General features: G+C 30.4%; 2 protein-coding genes and 1 long non-coding RNA gene across 8 annotated transcripts; 1 reads left to right on the forward strand and 2 right to left on the reverse strand.

Moving 5' to 3' along the window:
- Positions 1-3,004: 3,004 nt before the first annotated feature.
- Positions 3,005-5,327, reverse strand: LOC145970223 (large ribosomal subunit protein uL6). 4 transcript variants are annotated; one of them, XM_083096791.1, is made up of 4 exons: positions 5,168-5,327; positions 3,826-3,964; positions 3,235-3,562; positions 3,005-3,147 (listed from the first exon to the last, which is right to left on the reverse strand). In XM_083096791.1, the coding sequence occupies exons 2-4, from the start codon at positions 3,961-3,963 to the stop codon at positions 3,041-3,043; spliced, it is 573 nt and encodes a 190-aa protein (XP_082952917.1). In that variant the 5' UTR covers position 3,964; positions 5,168-5,327; the 3' UTR covers positions 3,005-3,040. The 4 variants fall into 4 exon arrangements, with proteins under 4 accessions (XP_082952917.1, XP_082952915.1, XP_082952914.1 ...); XM_083096789.1 differs by lacking the exon at positions 5,168-5,327 and adding an exon at positions 4,856-4,908; XM_083096788.1 differs by lacking the exon at positions 5,168-5,327 and adding an exon at positions 4,733-4,756.
- Positions 5,328-8,035: 2,708 nt separating this feature from the next.
- Positions 8,036-9,137, forward strand: LOC145970835 (uncharacterized). Its single transcript, XR_014438627.1, has 3 exons — positions 8,036-8,205; positions 8,407-8,470; positions 9,079-9,137. It is a non-coding gene; the product is annotated as an uncharacterized LOC145970835 (long non-coding RNA).
- A 9,964-nt stretch (positions 9,138-19,101) lies between these two features.
- On the reverse strand, positions 19,102-20,962 carry LOC145969816 (large ribosomal subunit protein uL6). Of its 3 annotated transcripts, none has more exons than XM_083096089.1 (4): positions 20,953-20,962; positions 19,923-20,061; positions 19,332-19,659; positions 19,102-19,244 (listed from the first exon to the last, which is right to left on the reverse strand). In XM_083096089.1, exons 2-4 carry the CDS (start codon positions 20,058-20,060, stop codon positions 19,138-19,140), a joined length of 573 nt encoding a protein of 190 aa, XP_082952215.1. In that variant the 5' UTR covers position 20,061; positions 20,953-20,962; the 3' UTR covers positions 19,102-19,137. The 3 variants fall into 3 exon arrangements, with proteins under 3 accessions (XP_082952215.1, XP_082952213.1, XP_082952214.1); XM_083096087.1 differs by lacking the exon at positions 20,953-20,962 and adding an exon at positions 20,830-20,853; XM_083096088.1 differs by lacking the exon at positions 20,953-20,962 and adding an exon at positions 20,722-20,771.
- Positions 20,963-20,968: the final 6 nt, after the last annotated feature.

The raw sequence follows: 20,968 nt of genomic DNA on the forward strand, positions 1-20,968 counted from the left end.
AAAAAATATTATATTGACGCAAAGAAAATTAATGAATTTTAAAATAGTTTTATTCTATTCAAAGATATATGTACCTTATGAGAGTTTCAATAACATATCACGGAATGTGCTGACAAGAAAATATTATTGAAGACTTCTTCGGGTTACCTTCATTCAAGCACGTGTCAAAAACCGATATAATAAGATTTCAATTTTTGATAAGATTTAATTTTTGACTTATTATTCGATTAATTTGATATGTGCTTGAATAAAGGTAACTCGGAGTAGGTTCTTCAATAATATTTTCTTGTCAACATATTCCGTGATATATATATTAACTCTGATAAAACATTTTTATTATAAAATACACGCACGATCATCGTAAAGGTTGAATTATAATTATTTGAATTTATAGTATTTATAGTTAATTGACGTCATTTTTAGTAAATAATGAAATTATAACTAACTTATATAACTTATATAACTATTATTTGATGTTTGCTGGGATGTATGCAGTTTCAAATTTTCGATGACATGATCTTCCAAAAATTTCTCTTTATATTATATATATATATTTTTTCAAGTTCCTGTTCCCACATTAAAATATTACTGAGATTAATTAATGTTTAAGTAATGATTAAGTAATGTGTTTTGACCTCGGAGATGCCTGTACCTGCCGATCTTATTGATCCGACAAATTTCTTGTACGTTTATATAATAGCTAAAGACATTGCAATATGTATATTCAAGAAATGTTGCTATATATATATATATATATATATATATATATATATATATACAGGGTGACCCATTTTAACTTAGGCAGCCAAATAACTCGAAAAATAAGCAAGATAGAGAAAAATGTTTTAGACAAAAGTTGTATGGTTTCGAGGGGGCCATAAGATGGTATCATTGGTTTGACCTTGAAGAGTCATTTGAAGGTCACGTGAAGGTCACTTCAATTTTTTTAAATGGAATACCCTATATATTTTTGTACATTCTTGTAGCTTATTTCGAGAGCTTTCCAAAACACTATAATTAAGTACCTTTCCGTTAAGTACTTTTTGAGTTATGATGCTTGAAATAATTTCTTAATTTTACATAAACCGTAAAATATCTTGTAAAATATTCATTTTTCGATTATCTTACCTTAATACTTTTATGTACAAAATAATGAGAGGAATCAATTGGTGTAAAGAAAACACATAGTTGTTTTTAAGAAAAAATATGGAATTGTTAATTGCAAATTATATATATATATATATATATATATATATATATATATATATATATATATAATAGAAAATACAAAGTTTACTATAATACAAAAGAGACAAAGTTGTAAAACGATAATCTTATCAACGTATATAGTCCTAAGGTACAAATCGAATGTGCAACGAGTGGTAACGTTGATCACTTGCGTAATGCATCTCGATATTTAATGCATTATTATTATATATTCATAAATATGCATATAAAAATGATGTATGTCACTTGTATCGCGATAATTGAAGTAGCTAAAGAAGATATTTTTTATAATTTCTGGCAGCGCGATATTATAATCTCTGGGAATGCTGAGCGTGCTTGAGAGCAAAAAATTTAATCTTCACAAAGAGAAGCGCATATCTTTTTGTTTCACATTAATTTATAGTTATTCTTATTGAACATAATCTGACAATGAATGTTATTTTTTTTCTTCTTGCATTTACAGATAATTTATAAATGTTTCTTTTCAAACAACTTAAGAAAAAAAAAGTAAACATTAACAGGAATTATAATAAATTATACTAGTCACTCTGTAGTCTTTTATTCTTATGTCATCTGTTTTAAATAATAATCATCTCTTACTTTAACATCGACGAGATATTATATCTTGGAATTTGCTCGTAAGAACACACGTGTTCTAGCAGTACACTATATTATCTCTTTTTTTCCACTTTAATGTTTTCCGGACTATTGTTCTTGTGTTACATATATATTATAACAATCTAGTTTACTCTTTCCGTTCTGCTTATCTTCTACTTTAGCTTCATTTGATCTTGGTTTATTTTGCTATGTGACGTATAAGTTGACATATATCATTTATATCAAGTAATTTTTCAAAAATATTATTACGTTGCATGCGTAATCAGCAGCTAATGAACAAAAAAATGGAAGCCTCGATTGATATTGCGAGGTCATAGAAACTCCGCAGCTGTTATATTACTTTAACTAATTGTAAAACACGTATTTTAGAGTTATGCTTTTATTCCTTTCTTCGAATTTTTATTCGTTTCTGCGATTTGAATAAAAAAAACATCTGTAATATATATATATGTATTACAGATGTTTTTTTATTCAAATCGCAGAAATGTAGAAATAAAAATATGAATAAAATGCGTATTTTAGTAACAACCACGGGCGAGATTTTTACGATCTCGCAATATTAATCAAGGTTTTCATTCATCAAGGTATTCATACATATATATATATATATATATATATATATATATATATATATATATATATATTGTAATGTAATATCATCACAATAAAGTACATACTTCACAATAACTGTTGATACCTTCGTGTGTTTTTTGCTACATTAATGATATTCTCAATGTGATTCAAAAGTGCATCAGAAACACTTATATCCACATAATTGTTTCATTAGTCAAAGAGACAATAAATGAAAAAATTAATTCGCGCGGATACCATGATCTTTACACTGTACTGTGCAATTCATTAAGAAAACGAAAAAAAATACACACGCACACATATACACATTTTTTTCCAAGTAAATGCTGCACATAATTTTTTTCTACACATATGTATACATGGGCATGAGAAAGAAATGCTTCAAAACATGAATTTAAATGTCAGAACATATATGGAAAAAGCATGTGCATAAACTCATGTGTTAAGGCATTTCTATTGCCGCGTATATAACTGTATTAAAATATTACGTTATCATCTCTCAATGGGAATAAAAAAATATATTTATTAGGTGTTAGGTCAGTGTGATCAATGATTTAATATGCATTAATTAAATTCATTGTTCAGTTTTAATTATACAAGAAATTTATTCATCATCTAGTACAACCGTCGTTTTTTCGGATACATACAAACCATCCAAAAACTTTCTTATATCCTTATTTTTGACTGTTGTCGATTGTTGAATGAGAGCAGCTGAAATAGAATCAAACAATTCTCATGAAATATATTTCAAGTTGATTTCTTTGCATTTATTTATTTAAAGAAATAATTTCAAGGTACCTGAACGGGATACATCTTCTAAGGAATTTCCTTCTATAATCAGCTCATCTTTCTGTTTTCCAGAATTGGCAACAGTTACACCAGGTGCCATTTTAACACGCCTTATGTACTTCTCACCCAAAAAATTACGAATTTCTATAACTGTGTTGTTCTCCGTAGTCACACAGTTGATGGGGAAATGAGCGTACACAGCTCGCATTTTATATTGGTAGCCTTTTGTGACTCCCTTAAGCATGTTCTCAATATGAGAACATACGGTACGAACAGCAGCTAATTCTTTTTTCGTACCAAACCATTTTTCTACTTTAAGTAGTCTGCTACTTATCATCTAGAATACATAACAAAAAAATATACATTCATAAAGCATGATGTGGATGCTGAATATTTTGATGTCAATCACAAAAATTTCAGAGAAGGATTTATCATTTATGAAAAATGAAGGGGAATCCTGATTATCATCACAATATATTTTTGACATTGCAATTAATCAAATTTTATACTTAATAAAAGATCTTATACAAGAGATGTGATATACTCTCACAAATAATATTTTATAATAATATGTATATATAAAAGAAATTATTTCCTTACCCGAATATCAAGTGCGAGATGTTTAAAGGACCGTTTCAAAACACCTCTTGGTCCTTTTACAGTCACTAGACGAGATTTTACTGTGACAGTTAATCCCTCTGGGATTTTAACTGTCTGATTAGTCACAATTTGCTTCATTCTGCAACATAAAGAAATTTATATAAACATTTTATATGATTATACAATAACATAAAATATAGTAAAATCCACAATCGTTGTGCAATCATTATTTGTTAAACTTTGAAAGTGTTAATTATATTATTTATATTAGCAAAAGAAAATTGTAAATATAATTAGACAAAAATGATATAATGAAATATATTTTGTATTTAGCTTTATACGATATAAATGAGATTAAAATCTCCATACGATTCTCTATCCTTATTTTGTCAAGTGCCGCGTGTGTGTAAATGTCATAACAAAATTCAACAAGTTAGAGCTCAAATTTCTTATATTTAGGACCCTTCATCTATCATATTATACTGTAGTTAAAATTTGGTACTTTACTACTAGTAATATATATGCTAGAGTCAAGTGATTTATTGTTCTATTCTAAAATGTAATTAAAAATTAATTAAAAATTAATTATATAGATTATTATCTTTTGTCTAAGCAAAACTGCTTAATCCAATATCTTTCATTGTAAAATACGAAGAGAAAGATTCCCCATCTAAATATTTAATTCCTGTCTAGTTTTTGCCAGAAAGTTATGTAATTTTCATGTGAAACTCAATTTTTAACATCTTAGAATATAATAGTCTCAATACGTTTTCCCTTGATTTTAGTAAGATACACATACCGGAAATAAAGATATAAAATTTTAACATGCAGCATAATATGCGACACGAGTTAAGGGATGAAGGAAGGTGTGATAACTAATATAATAGTGTTCAAGATTCTTCTTTACTTCATATAAAATAGTATCCAAAAGTAATAAAAATATTCAAATGTAATATCGCACATTCATTATAATACACACATGTTTGAGTTTCGATAAGAATTTTGTAGGTTATGACAGGTCAATGCTTACAGCAGTTGTTTACATGAATCAAGATGGATCGATATCATAAAATTGCATAATTAAAAAATTAAATTTCTCATAAAAATCATGCACAGCGATTTTTTTTTCAATAGTACGTAAGCAAATTGTTGAATGCTATCGCAAGGGTTTTATGGCTCGTTGTCGCAAAACGTTCCACGTGTCGCAGAAAAATATTACATCACGGCAAATGTGGGAAGAATGATAAATGTCAGGAACATGTGAAAACAAATTTCATGCCCGACAAATCGACGGATCGTCGCTGATTTTTTAGGATATTCCTAAGGACGGAAATTTCTTTACCTGAAACACGCCGCACGATAACCGGAAAAGATGGAAAGAGACTTAAAAAGATCGAGGCAGAGCAAAAATCCGATGAAGATGCGAAGCAGAGAGAAAAATGAGAGGTGTTACGGCTCACGGCCCGCTTTTAGGTGATCCCTGAAAGCGATACGCCCTCTGTGGACCTTAAAAACGTGCACCTAAACTACGAAGCCAAAGTGCACGAATGTTTTCAGAGGGTAACATATAAAGTGCACAATTTCAGGAAAATAAAATTTTAATCATGATTACATTAAGGATTGGATCATCATTAATTCACAGTCTAAAACTTCTTATCTTACTAATGGTAAATATTATAATTGATTAAATTATATATTATATATTAAATTATATATTATATATTATATAATAAAATATACAACTATTTTTGTAGCTGGATTCGAACTCGTTTTGAATCTGCGCAATGGTACCGGTATGGTTTTCTGCGCAGACGCTCGACGCTTGATGCTATCATGGCTGCGATCCAAAATTCACTGCCAGTACTGAAAATCTATAATTTACGTGACGTACACTATAGATTTTCAGTACTGGCAGTGAATTTTGGAACACAGCCCATGTATAGGCATCTTTACAATAAACAATAAACTATAATCTTATAGTTCGAAAGAGATTTGATTAAATATTATGATTTTTTACTCATATATTTTTCATATATTGTTTATACATTTCTTAAAAAATAACGTTCTACATATATACAATCTTTTTCTTACAAATAAAATAAATTATTATTGTCTGTAAATTATAATATTCATTATAATAGCTTGTAAATTATAATACATTATTATGTAAAATCATATAAAGAAAGACAAATTCCTTTATATTATTATTTCATGTTTTCATTATTTTATATAATAAAATAATAGTTTTGTATAATAAAATGTACGAAAAATTACTTAGTTTTTATAATTAATATTATTTTTCAAAATTTGTTTTAATAAAAATAATGTTTCTACAATATTTTAGTTACAATCTATTCTGCATATGAAATAAATTTTTACAAGTGCCATCTCTTATTATATACATTTTCTATCACTATAAACTGATAAATCGTAATTTCGCATGAAAAGATTATTTGTGTTTTAATATAAACATACGGTTATCCACAACTCTATTCGATTTAAAGATAGGTTACAAAATATTGTAAAAAAAACTTTATCATACAATTTTTTTCCTTTTTCTTTATAATTCCAGTCCTTTATGTGATACTTTTAACGACAGTTGCTAGATACAGAGACACATAATAACAGTGTAATAAAGTTAAAACAACACAGTGTGCTATCATCAATAGTGTGTTACTGTTCCATTTTGTAACTGTTCCAAAATATCGCAAGAGGAAATCTGCATATATGAAAATTTTTTCCAAAAGTTGTAAACCGTTGGAGACATTGTTAAAGTAAATTCAAGATCATCTGTGAAATCACGTAAAATTCACTTGAATTTTGTGCGAAAACAACATGTTTTCTTTCCATAATTTTTTTGACAGTTTTTTTTTGTTAATAGGCATGAGGGATCAAGCAGTTAGCATTTAAATTACGTGAAGTAAAGAGAGAATTTTCGATTAAAATTGAATAATATATATGTATGCAAATTTCGAATTTTTGGGTTCTTCAACTTTTTCTAAGTATTATAGCGCTAATCATTTAAAATGACAGTTGATTTTTAACTTGACAAACAAGAGAAAAAGAACTAAAAAGCTACTACATCTAATACGCATATATAAATAATTTATTAAGTTTAATAATTCTTCCTTCATTTTACTCGAAATATATTTCACACATATATCATAGAATCACAATTGTCATAATGTTTTTATGGATAGGTACGATTACGTCAATATTTAAAAAATGTTTTCTCTAATATAGTTTTATATAATATATATATATATATATATTTATATATATCTCTACATTTAATGTAAACTATTAGCTATATTTAATGTAATAAAGTATTATTTGAAAAACAGTTGCTCTCTTTTAATTTTGTCAAATGTATTACAGAGTTGTTTGCGATTATCGTCACTAGCACTGCCTTTGAAACAAACATAGCAATACGTGAAAATGTGTTAGCGAATAAATATCCAAATAATTTTCAAAGTATATTAGTAGCGTACGTAACAATTTTACAAGTCCATTGTACAAGGTACGTAATTAATGCATTTGAGATATCTTATAAACTTTAAGTTTTCTAATTTCTAATTTATGTTTTATATCATAGAGTCTATTATCTTATTCAAGTACCGAGATGAATATAGTAATTTTTCCTTTAAACGTATATATAATGTTATCCTTACTTTCTAATGATGCTGAAGGAGATCCACACTGAATGAATTAAAATCTGTTCTTCGCTTCGATGATAAAATATCTTTTAACGACAAATTGAAAGCTTTAATAAATTTATTAAATGTAAGATGAAAAACACGCAAAAAAGCTGAATGATACATGATTCTTTTAGAAAATGATACATTTAAATGTGTTTTAGGGTATTAAAAACAATGCGTTGCAGATAACACACACGGTATGTTTACGAAGATAGTTATTTTGTAGGTGACTTTTTAACGATGTACATGAATAATTTTATATCTTTGGTTTTAAATACAGATTTCGGATATGATACTGTTAAATTTATTAACTCAATCATTGAATTAATAACAAATGAAATGATATATCCGACGTAATTTTTCCAGGTATATTGTATCAGATATATTTGACTAACAATTAAATGTATAAAATAATAATAAAGAATTATACAAAACATTTTCAATAATTAAATATTTTGAACAGAACATATCGACAACAGTACAAAATTTGTGTTGGTAAATACTGTCTACTTTAAACCCAGATGGCTACACATTTTTGATGAAAATGATACAGGACAACACATATTTCACGCTTCTAACACAAAAAGATATCTTGTGCCGACAATGTTTAAAAATTCAATATATAAGTATGGCATAATAAAAAGTTGGCGTTGCAGATTTATCGAAATCCCGTACTTGGCAAGTAATTGTCATTTTTTTTAAAATTTTCGACGAGATATTATATCTTGGAATTTGCTCGTAAGAACACATGTGTTCTAGCAGTACACTATATTATCTCTTTTTTTCCACTTTAATGTTTTCCGGACTATTGTTCTTGTGTTACATATATATATTATAACATAATCTAGTTTACTCTTTCCGTTCTGCTTATCTTCTACTTTAGCTTCATTTGATCTTGGTTTATTTTGCTATGTGACGTATAAGTTGACGTATATCATTTATATCAGGTAATTTTTCAAAAATATTGTTACGTTGCATGCGTAATCAGTAGCTAATGAACAGAAGAATGGAAGCCTCGATTGATATTGCGAGGTCATAGAAACTCCGCAGCTGTTATATTACTTTAACTAATTGTAAAACACGTATTTTAGAGTTATGCTTTTATTCCTTTCTTCGAATTTTTATTCGTTTCTGCGATTTTAATAAAAAAAAACATTTGTAATACATATATATACATACATACATATATATATATTTTTTTTTTATTCAAATCGCAGAAATGTAGAAATAAAAATTTGAATAAAATGCGTATTTTAGTAAAAGTAATGCGCATTGTAGTAACAGCCACGGGCGAGATTTTTACGATCTCGCAATATTAATCAAGGTTTTCATTCATCAAGGTATTCATATATATATATATATATATATATATATATATATACACATATTATGTATACGAATTTCATATTCACGATCCCATTTTTGCAATTATATAAAAATCGCCAAGATATACGATTTTTACAACAAATTTCTTTTGCGCATTGAAATTTTATAATATATATAATAATACATAATTTTACATTTTTAATTGGAATATATAAAATTGTTGTTGAAGAGAATATTGCATCTCTAAAGTATGCTAATGCATGTTCAGGCAAGATGAAGTAAAGTCACATCTTAAAGTATATTGAAGATAACATCCCAGTGAGAAATGATAAGTCGAATAGACGTCTAAGACGTTTAATAGATGTCCAATAGACGTTTATTAAACATCTTAGACGTCTAACAAACGTCTATCCGACTTGTCATTTCTCACTGGGATCAGTTCCCGATAAAAAATTTTTCATGTATATTCATGCAGAATTGAATATAATTGTACAAAACTACATATAATTGTGTAAAAATATGTATAATTATAAATGATAGAATACAGAACATTATATATATTTATATATAAGTGCAATAACTGTTACATATAATTACCCGGGAAAAAAAAGTCCATGTCTATTTATATAAAAAAAAGTAAAATTATATACAGTCTTATATAATTATATATTATAATATCACATATGATTTTATCAGAGCATACGTTTTTGTATATGCTTAGATATGTTGTCCATCTCTGAATACCTCACGTCATTTTGTACAATCAGACATAGTCAGATATTATATCATATCTAAGCATGTATAAAACCAAAGCAAAGGTTAGTTTCATGTATGCTTTGATATAAATCATATATGATATTATATATAATCATTTAAGATTATATATGATTTTTACCTTTTTTTATATAGACAAATATAATTTTTCCTAAAAATTATATCTTGCATTATATATTTAATTAATTATAAGTCCTCTTAATAAATATTCTTAATAAATAAGAATATATTCTTAATGAATAAGAATATATTCTTAATTTGCGACTTCTACGCCGCAACTCGATTTTCGTGTGCGCGACATGTTTCTTCATTTCTTCATTTGCTGCTACGCGGCGACACCACTCTTAATTTTTCTCGTATTCAATATTTATCATGAAATGTATATAAAGGACTTGTATTAACGTAAGGTCTAAAGTATATTTTTTTCCCTTAGCAGTAGTGCGAAAGAGAGGACGCTGCTCACAGGTTCTCTGTGTGCACGTGAGCCGCATCCTCTTTCTGACATTCACTGTTTATCAGTTTAATTTCGAACTGAATTTAAAATAATTTATTTAATAATCTGGATTCCTTGTTGGGATTCAGAATATTAAACAGATTATTTGAAATTAGGCGGAAAAAAACTTTTAGACCAATAATTAAATTTATTTGACTTCAACAAAATTTATTAAATCCAAAAAATATTTTTCTCTGTATATTAAGAATATCTCTTTAGAAGATTTTCCTCTTAACTTAAGAGGATCCTCTTGGCGCCTATTTTAGTGGTATATATTCTAAAGATAAGTGGCATATTCTTAAGTTAAGAATACAATTTTTTCTGTGTACTCTTAGTGTACTTAATTTTCAAATCTGATAATATTTATTCATATATGATATCATATATGACTATATTTGGCAAAACATAATTAGATATTGACAAAATCCATATATGGCCAATTTTATATGGACTTTTTTTTCCCGGGTATATATAAGTGCGCATTTTGCATACTTATATATAATGTTCACAATGTTTTATGTATAATTATATATGGATTTCTGTTAGTTTAATATATAATTATATATAAGAGTCTTGCGTCATATATAAATATATACAGGGTGAATTTTAATGGTTGTGTCAATCTTTTTATCATACGGGAGATTACCGATCGCAATTTTAATAAATTAATTGATACATAGATGTCAGTTAATTGAATCGACCGTATCGAAGGCCGAAATATAATGTGTACAATTAAAGCAAGTTAAAAGCTGAAATTATGTAGTGTTGATTTATTATTATTATTAAAACTACGTATACATATTTAATATATTAAAGCAGTAAGAATACATATTTAAAAATTCAGTTCAAATTTAACACTTTAACGTTTTATGTAAAACTTTATTTCAAATTCCGCATTTATTTTTATGATAAAAATTTTTATTATTGTTATACGTTAAAGGTATGTAGTATTTCTGCCTTCTTGAAATAAAATCACGCAATTGTTCCACAAGAAATACATTTTTATAAAACAATTGCGTAATTTTATTTTAAGGAAGAAAATTTTTTGCAGCATGTTTTTAGCATATAATACAATAAAAATTTATCATAAAAATAAATGCGGAATTTGAAATAAAGTTTTACATAAAACATTAAAGTGTTAAATTTGAATTGAATTTTTAAATATGTATTTCTTCCGCTTTAATATATCGAATATATATAATAATAAATCCCTTGTGTTTTGATCATAGTAAAATAATAATAATAATAATAATAATAATAATAATAATAATAATAATAATAAATATAATAACATATATATTTAATAATAATAATAATAATAATAATAATAATAATAATAAATGCATAGCTTTAATAATAATAATAAATCCACACTACATAATTTCAGCTTTTAACTTGCTTCAATTGTACACATTATATTTCGGCCTTCGATTCGGTCCATTCAATTAACTGACATCTATGTATCAATCAATTTATTAAAATTGTAATCTCCCGTATGATAAAAAGATTGACACAACCATTAAAATTCACCCTGTATAAGTAACAAATATAGTTCAGATACAATTATGCATAATTGTATACGATTCTATATAAACGAGAAATTTTGATCGAAATGTATATGTATCTTTTCCTCAATGCACTCATGAACAACGGATAGGTGAAACATTTTGTTTTGTGATTGGGATATACTTAATAACTGTGATTGGGATATACTTATATGTATGTATACACATTGCAAAAGATCTAGATACGATGTCAATAAATAAATAATCATAAAATTATCTCACTGTTGATATAAATAAATGTAAAATAAATTTTCTTCTAATATTATGCTTCCTACAACCGTTTCGCTGTTGCTTTCAGGTATATACAGGGTGACCCATTTTAACTTAGGCAGCCAAATAACTCGAAAAATAAGCAAGATAGAGAAAAATGTTTTAGACAAAAATTGTTTGATTTCGAGGGGGCCATAAGATGGTACCATTGGTTTGACCTTGAAGAGTCATTTGAAGGTCACGTGAAGGTCACCTCAATTTTTTTAAATGGCACCCCCTATTTTTTATTACATATTCTTGTAGCCGACCTTGAGAGCTTTCCAAAACACTATAATTAAGTTAGTTTTTATTAAGTACTTTCCGAGTTATGAGGCTTGAAATCATTTCTTAATTTTACATAAACCGTAAAATATCTTGTAAAATATTCATTTTTCGATTATCTTACCTTAATACTTTTATGTACAAAATAATGAGAGGAATCAATTGGTGTAAAGAAAACACATAGTTGTTTTGAAGAAAAAATATGTAATTTGCAATTAACAATTCCATATTTTTTCTTAAAAACAACTATGTGTTTTCTTTACACCAATTGATTCCTCTCATTATTTTGTACATAAAAGTATTAAGGTAAGATAATCGAAAAATGAATATTTTACAAGATATTTTACGGTTTATGTAAAATTAAGAAATGATTTCAAGCCTCATAACTCGGAAAGTACTTAATGAAAACTAACTTAATTATAGTGTCTTGGAAAGCTCTCGAGGTCGGCTACAAGAATATGTAATAAAAAATAGGGGGTGCCATTTAAAAAAATTGAGGTGACCTTCACGTGACCTTCAAATGACTCTTCAAGGTCAAACCAATGGTACCATCTTATGGCCCCCTCGAAACCAAACAATTTTTGTCGAAAACATTTTTCTCTAAATGCTTAGTTTTTGAAAGAAAAGGGGTGTACGGGTGGTGTAGGACACCCTGTATATATATTGTATATATACCGACTGTCATTATTCGATCGCGGCGCGACGTCGGCTCAAGCAAGGTTAGCCGACTTTTGCCCGATACCGACTCTCGGATCGACGTTGGCGATATCATGGCAACCGACTGTCACTATCCGATCGCGGCGCGACATCGGCCCAAGCGAGGTTAGCCGACTCTTGCTAGATACCGACTCACGGGTCAACGTTGGCAATACTGCGACAACTGGTGTCCGACATTGACCTGACATTAAAAAAAAAATTATATTCGTGTATATTTATTTCGAAATTTTATTACTTTCTTAAAACTAAATTTGTTTCTTAATGATAAATTTGGTTTTTAAAATAATTTATGGAAAATTATATATTTGCACTAGTTATGACATATGTAGATAATATATAACATTTAAATTAAACGAAGAAGTAGTCTACCACGTGAGGCAGTTGGCTCACGATCCAGAGGTCCCGAGTTCGAGTCCCACCAAGGTAAGTGTGTTTTTCAAATACGAGAAAACATTTAATCCATTATAAGAAACGCTAATTTTCAGATAGAATCATCATATAGGCTGCATCTTAAAAAACAAACTTAGTTAAGAAAAGTAATAAAATTTCGAAATAAATATATGAATATAATTTTTTTTTGTCGGGTGAATGTCGAAAATCAATATATATATATACAGGGCGATCCTGAAAAACGATCCGTCTATAAAATGACATATTCCTGACACCATTCTAAGACAATTTTTCCTTTACCAAAATTTGATTTGAAGCGTAGTTTTTGAATTATGAGCAAAAATAGTTAGTAAATCACGCGTCGAGTACAGAAGGCAGGCAGGAGCGGCGCGGCGTGCCGCGAGCGCGGGCGCAGCTGACCGCCCGACGGGTGATTATCACCGCATGAGTCGCTAACTATTTTATCTTATAACATAAAATTATGCTTTAAATAAAATTTTGGTAAAGAAGAAAATGTCTTAGAATTACGTCAGAAATACGTGTTGCTTAAAATAACGTTATTTTAATAATGAAAAGTTGTTCCGGATCGCCGGCCGTCCGACGTTGCAATCAGCTGATTGCTACACGCGATGTGTGTATGGCGGAGTGTGTGCGTAAGAGAGAGAGAGAAAGAGAGAGAAAGAGGGAGAGAGGGAGGGTAGGAGGGACAGACATTCATACACACGCACGCACTTTTTTTCTCGCTCTCTTTCTCTCTTTTACGCAACACTCATACACTCTCTCATTCAGTCTCACTCACACTCTCTCGGTCACTCACTCACTCACTCACCTGCTTACTCACTTGCTCATTCACCTTGTAGCAGCGTAGCGAATCTTCATGCTATGTATTGTTGTATCTGCTGCACGGTTATGATTGCTAGAGATGCACGACACATTGAAATTTTTTCGATTATTAGTCTCACACTCGATTGACACAATACAGATTACGCGATAACGAGTTTACTGTTTATTCACTCACTATTGATTTATCGATACCAAAAATTACTTTCAAAGAAACGCGAATGCAAACAGCACATGACTCGACGCGAAGCGACGGACCGCGGAGACTGCGCGACCACAAGAGTTATGTTGCCAGAAACGCGACACGCGACATCTAACAAACGACTTGCGCGTGGCGCGTGATTGACGCGAGATAAGACGAACGATCGGCTAAAACCTTCGCATTGCGAATGCGGTAGAAAACATGAAACGTATAATGACATACTTAAAAAATTAATTATTTATTATAAATAATAACTATTTCTAATTATAATAAATAATTATTATTTTAAAAAGCATGTGTTGTACGTTATTACGTTTTCGAAATTATTGCATTCACGATGCGAAGATTTAAGTCAATCGCAAGAATAATGTAATTAAAATTACATTTGGAAAAATTTATTTTTATTCTGCTCACAATGAAATGTTCCAACGTGAAAATGTATTGGTCGCTCTGAAAAGAGCGGATTGACTAAAAAAAATTTTAAAGCAGATGCTCAAAATGCCCGCCATCCATCCTAATGCAAGCTCTCATGCGTTTTAATAAGTTTCTTTCGACGTTTTCCATTATTTCTTCGTCAATATTCCAAATAGCGAATCGTAATCTTGTCTCCAGATCTTCAATATCTTCGGGAAGCGTTTTATAAATTACTTCCTTGCAGTATCCCCATAAGAAAAAATCTAGAGGATTGAGATCCGGAGATCTTGCGGGCCAACGTATCGGGCCGTACCGACCCATCCAGCGTCCGGGAAAATTCTCGTTTAAGTAATTCGTAACGATCCTGGCGTTGTGTGGCCCAGCACCGTCTTGTTGGAAGATAATATCGTTTCTTTCAAATAATGGCACATCTTCTAAGAAATGTGGTAGATTTTCTGTTAATAAATCGACGTAGATTCTTCCAGTTAAAATATCTGGAAGAATAACTGGACCAAGTATTTCAGTGCCCATTATTCCAGCCCATACATTAATCTTCCAACGAGTTTGAAAATTTCGAAATCGCGTGACTCTGGGATTTTCTTCGCTCCAAAAGTGCATATTATGCACATTAAAAATTCCTTCTTGTGTGAATAGCGATTCATCGCTGAATATCACACGAGAGGAATATCTGGGATCTCGATCGACGTTTCGCAGAAAATTTTCGCAAAACGTTCGTCTTGATAATCGCAGGCTTATTGATTGCATCATCGATCGTGCGTCTAATTTATACGATCTTCGCTGGGGGTCTATGCCCCTCCTCGCCTCCCGCGACCAATCACTAATTAGCGTCCGCTACATTCGCGATTGGTCGCGGGAGGCGAGGAGGGGCATAGACCCCCAGCGAAGATCGTATAAATTAGACGCACGATCGATGATGCAATCAATAAGCCTGCGATTATCAGCGATTATCAATAAGCGCGAAGAAGATATGGCAGCGTACACAAGTCAAGAATATTATGACATGCTGATGGCACTTGGCGAGTGTCACGGGCAGCAAAACCCTGCTGCAAGAAGATACGCCGAATTATATCCAAACCGAAGACATCCATCGGGTCGCGTCATACTTAGAGCAGCTCAAAGACTGTATGATACTGGCAGTGTCCTGCCGAACAAACACGACGCTGGGAGAAATCGCGATGTTAGAAATGTACGGAACACGGAGAGAGTTATACGTACTTTTGAGGATAATCCCGAAACAAGTATTCGGGTAGTTGCTCGAGAACACGATTTATCCTATACAACCGTACAAAGAATATTAAAAGAAGAAAAGTTGCACGCGTTTCATTATACACGCGTGCAGCATTTACGACCAGCAGATTACCCTGCAAGACGAACGTTTTGCGAAAATTTTCTGCGAAACGTCGATCGAGATCCCAGATATTCCTCTCGTGTGATATTCAGCGATGAATCGCTATTCACACAAGAAGGAATTTTTAATGTGCATAATATGCACTTTTGGAGCGAAGAAAATCCCAGAGTCACGCGATTTCGAAATTTTCAAACTCGTTGGAAGATTAATGTATGGGCTGGAATAATGGGCACTGAAATACTTGGTCCAGTTATTCTTCCAGATATTTTAACTGGAAGAATCTACGTCGATTTATTAACAGAAAATCTACCACATTTCTTAGAAGATGTGCCATTATTTGAAAGAAACGATATTATCTTCCAACAAGACGGTGCTGGGCCACACAACGCCAGGATCGTTACGAATTACTTAAACGAGAATTTTCCCGGACGCTGGATGGGTCGGTACGGCCCGATACGTTGGCCCGCAAGATCTCCGGATCTCAATCCTCTAGATTTTTTCTTATGGGGATACTGCAAGGAAGTAATTTATAAAACGCTTCCCGAAGATATTGAAGATCTGGAGACAAGATTACGATTCGCTATTTGGAATATTGACGAAGAAATAATGGAAAACGTCGAAAGAAACTTATTAAAACGCATGAGAGCTTGCATTAGGATGGATGGCGGGCATTTTGAGCATCTGCTTTAAAATTTTTTTTAGTCAATCCGCTCTTTTCAGAGCGACCAATACATTTTCACGTTGGAACATTTCATTGTGAGCAGAATAAAAATAAATTTTTCCAAATGTAATTTTAATTACATTATTCTTGCGATTGACTTAAATCTTCGCATCGTGAATGCAATAATTTCGAAAACGTAATAACGTACAACACATGCTTTTTAAAATAATAATTATTTATTATAATTAGAAATAGTTATTATTTATAATAAATAATTAATTTTTTAAGTATGTCATTATACGTTTCATGTTTTCTACCGCATTCGCAATGCGAAGGTTTTAGCCGATCGTTCGTCTTATCTCGCGTCAATCACGCGCCACGCGCAAGTCGTTTGTTAGATGTCGCGTGTCGCGTTTCTGGCAACATAACTCTTGTGGTCGCGCAGTCTCCGCGGTCCGTCGCTTCGCGTCGAGTCATGTGCTGTTTGCATTCGCGTTTCTTTGAAAGTAATTTTTGGTATCGATAAATCAATAGTGAGTGAATAAACAGTAAACTCGTTATCGCGTAATCTGTATTGTGTCAATCGAGTGTGAGACTAATAATCGAAAAAATTTCAATGTGTCGTGCATCTCTAGCAATCATAACCGTGCAGCAGATACAACAATACATAGCATGAAGATTCGCTACGCTGCTACAAGGTGAATGAGCAAGTGAGTAAGCAGGTGAGTGAGTGAGTGAGTGACCGAGAGAGTGTGAGTGAGACTGAATGAGAGAGTGTATGAGTGTTGCGTAAAAGAGAGAAAGAGAGCGAGAAAAAAAGTGCGTGCGTGTGTATGAATGTCTGTCCCTCCTACCCTCCCTCTCTCCCTCTTTCTCTCTCTTTCTCTCTCTCTCTTACGCACACACTCCGCCATACACACATCGCGTGTAGCAATCAGCTGATTGCAACGTCGGACGGCCGGCGATCCGGAACAACTTTTCATTATTAAAATAACGTTATTTTAAGCAACACGTATTTCTGACGTAATTCTAAGACATTTTCTTCTTTACCAAAATTTTATTTAAAGCATAATTTTATGTTATAAGATAAAATAGTTAGCGACTCATGCGGTGATAATCACCCGTCGGGCGGTCAGCTGCGCCCGCGCTCGCGGCACGCCGCGCCGCTCCTGCCTGCCTTCTGTACTCGACGCGTGATTTACTAACTATTTTTGCTCATAATTCAAAAACTACGCTTCAAATCAAATTTTGGTAAAGGAAAAATTGTCTTAGAATGGTGTCAGGAATATGTCATTTTATAGACGGATCGTTTTTCAGGATCGCCCTGTATATATATATATATATATATATATATATATATATATATACACGTGATTACAAAGGATATTGTACTGTATCTAGTTAAATGTAAGACAATAAAAATGCGATGTAACACTTAGTAAATAATTTGTAACAAGCACGCAACAATAAAAAACAAAAAAACCTATATTTGTTACTTTTATTATAAAAATATACCTTTATATAATAATATACAAATATATATATATATTCATATCCATTTATACATAAGCATATCTGTTTTTATATGGACAAAATTGATATATAAGTTTGTATAACTAGATATAATCAGTTTTGTCTAATTATATATGAAAAATTTTTTACCGGGTTTTGTATTGCAAATGTTTTGTTTTTGAGTATAAAATGAAACAGTGCCGTTCATATTGTTAAAATGTAATTCCTTGTAATGTAATATCATCAATGTATGTAATAAAGTACATACATACATGTAATGTAATAAAGTATTTATCAAATACTTCACAATAACCGTTGATACCTTCGTGTGTTTTTTGCTACATTAATGATATTCTCAATGTGATTCAAAAGTGCATCAGAAACACTTATATCCACATAATTGTTTCATTAGTCAAAGAGACAATAAATGAAAAAATTAATTCGCGCGGATACCATGATCTTTACACTGTACTGTGCAATTCATTAAGAAAACGAAAAAAAATACACACGCACACATATACACATTTTTTTCCAAGTAAATGCTGCACATAATTTTTTTCTACACATATGTATACATGGGCATGAGAAAGAAATGCTTCAAAACATGAATTTAAATGTCAGAACATATATGGAAAAAGCATGTGCATAAACTCATGTGTTAAGGCATTTCTATTGCCGCGTATATAACTGTATTAAAATATTACGTTATCATCTCTCAATGGGAATAAAAAAATATATTTATTAGGTGTTAGGTCAGTGTGATCAATGATTTAATATGCATTAATTAAATTCATTGTTCAGTTTTAATTATACAAGAAATTTATTCATCATCTAGTACAACCGTCGTTTTTTCGGATACATACAAACCATCCAAAAACTTTCTTATATCCTTATTTTTGACTGTTGTCGATTGTTGAATGAGAGCAGCTGAAATAGAATCAAACAATTCTCATGAAATATATTTCAAGTTGATTTCTTTGCATTTATTTATTTAAAGAAATAATTTCAAGGTACCTGAACGGGATACATCTTCTAAGGAATTTCCTTCTATAATCAGCTCATCTTTCTGTTTTCCAGAATTGGCAACAGTTACACCAGGTGCCATTTTAACACGCCTTATGTACTTCTCACCCAAAAAATTACGAATTTCTATAACTGTGTTGTTCTCCGTAGTCACACAGTTGATGGGGAAATGAGCGTACACAGCTCGCATTTTATATTGGTAGCCTTTTGTGACTCCCTTAAGCATGTTCTCAATATGAGAACATACGGTACGAACAGCAGCTAATTCTTTTTTCGTACCAAACCATTTTTCTACTTTAAGTAGTCTGCTACTTATCATCTAGAATACATAACAAAAAAATATACATTCATAAAGCATGATGTGGATGCTGAATATTTTGATGTCAATCACAAAAATTTCAGAGAAGGATTTATCATTTATGAAAAATGAAGGGGAATCCTGATTATCATCACAATATATTTTTGACATTGCAATTAATCAAATTTTATACTTAATAAAAGATCTTATACAAGAGATGTGATATACTCTCACAAATAATATTTTATAATAATATGTATATATAAAAGAAATTATTTCCTTACCCGAATATCAAGTGCGAGATGTTTAAAGGACCGTTTCAAAACACCTCTTGGTCCTTTTACAGTCACTAGACGAGATTTTACTGTGACAGTTAATCCCTCTGGGATTTTAACTGTCTGATTAGTCACAATTTGCTTCATTCTGCAACATAAAGAAATTTATATAAACATTTTATATGATTATACAATAACATAAAATATAGTAAAATCCACAATCGTTGTGCAATCATTATTTGTTAAACTTTGAAAGTGTTAATTATATTATTTATATTAGCAAAAGAAAATTGTAAATATAATTAGACAAAAATGATATAATGAAATATATTTTGTATTTAGCTTTATACGATATAAATGAGATTAAAATCTCCATACGATTCTCTATCCTTATTTTGTCAAGTGCCGCGTGTGTGTAAATGTCATAACAAAATTCAACAAGTTAGAGCTCAAATTTCTTATATTTAGGACCCTTCATCTATCATATTATACTGTAGTTAAAATTTGGTACTTTACTACTAGTAATATATATGCTAGAGTCAAGTGATTTATTGTTCTATTCTAAAATGTAATTAAAAATTAATTAAAAATTAATTATATAGATTATTATCTTTTGTCTAAGCAAAACTGCTTAATCCAATATCTTTCATTGTAAAATACGAAGAGAAAGATTCCCCATCTAAATATTTAATTCCTGTCTAGTTTTTGCCAGAAAGTTATGTAATTTTCATGTGAAACTCAATTTTTAACATCTTAGAATATAATAGTCTCAATACGTTTTCCCTTGATTTTAGTAAGATACACATACCGGAAATAAAGATATAAAATTTTAACATGCAGCATAATATGCGACACGAGTTAAGGGATGAAGGAAGGTGTGATAACTAATATAATAGTGTTCAAGATTCTTCTTTACTTCATATAAAATAGTATCCAAAAGTAATAAAAATATTCAAATGTAATATCGCACATTCATTATAATACACACATGTTTGAGTTTCGATAAGAATTTTGTAGGTTATGACAGGTCAATGCTTACAGCAGTTGTTTACATG

This window comes from Camponotus vicinus, unplaced genomic scaffold, assembly GCF_025532165.1.
Source record: "Camponotus vicinus isolate PSW18456_S1 unplaced genomic scaffold, iyCamVici1.0 SCAF_4, whole genome shotgun sequence".
Taxonomy (NCBI): Eukaryota; Metazoa; Arthropoda; class Insecta; order Hymenoptera; family Formicidae; genus Camponotus; species Camponotus vicinus.

Coding starts and splice junctions, on each gene's coding strand:
- LOC145970223 (XM_083096789.1), bottom strand. CDS start 4,893: ATGATATCGATCCATCTTGATTCATGTAAACAACTGCT. Junction 3,563..3,825: donor ATCTCGCACTTGATATTCGG/GTAAGGAAATAA, acceptor TATGTATTCTAG/ATGATAAGTAGCAGACTACT. Junction 3,148..3,234: donor AGAAGATGTATCCCGTTCAG/GTACCTTGAAAT, acceptor ATTCTATTTCAG/CTGCTCTCATTCAACAATCG.
- LOC145969816 (XM_083096088.1), bottom strand. CDS start 20,756: ATGCTGCATGTTAAAATTTTATATCTTTATTTCCG. Junction 20,062..20,721: donor ATTTTATATCTTTATTTCCG/GTATGTGTATCT, acceptor TTTATGTTGCAG/AATGAAGCAAATTGTGACTA. Junction 19,660..19,922: donor ATCTCGCACTTGATATTCGG/GTAAGGAAATAA, acceptor TATGTATTCTAG/ATGATAAGTAGCAGACTACT.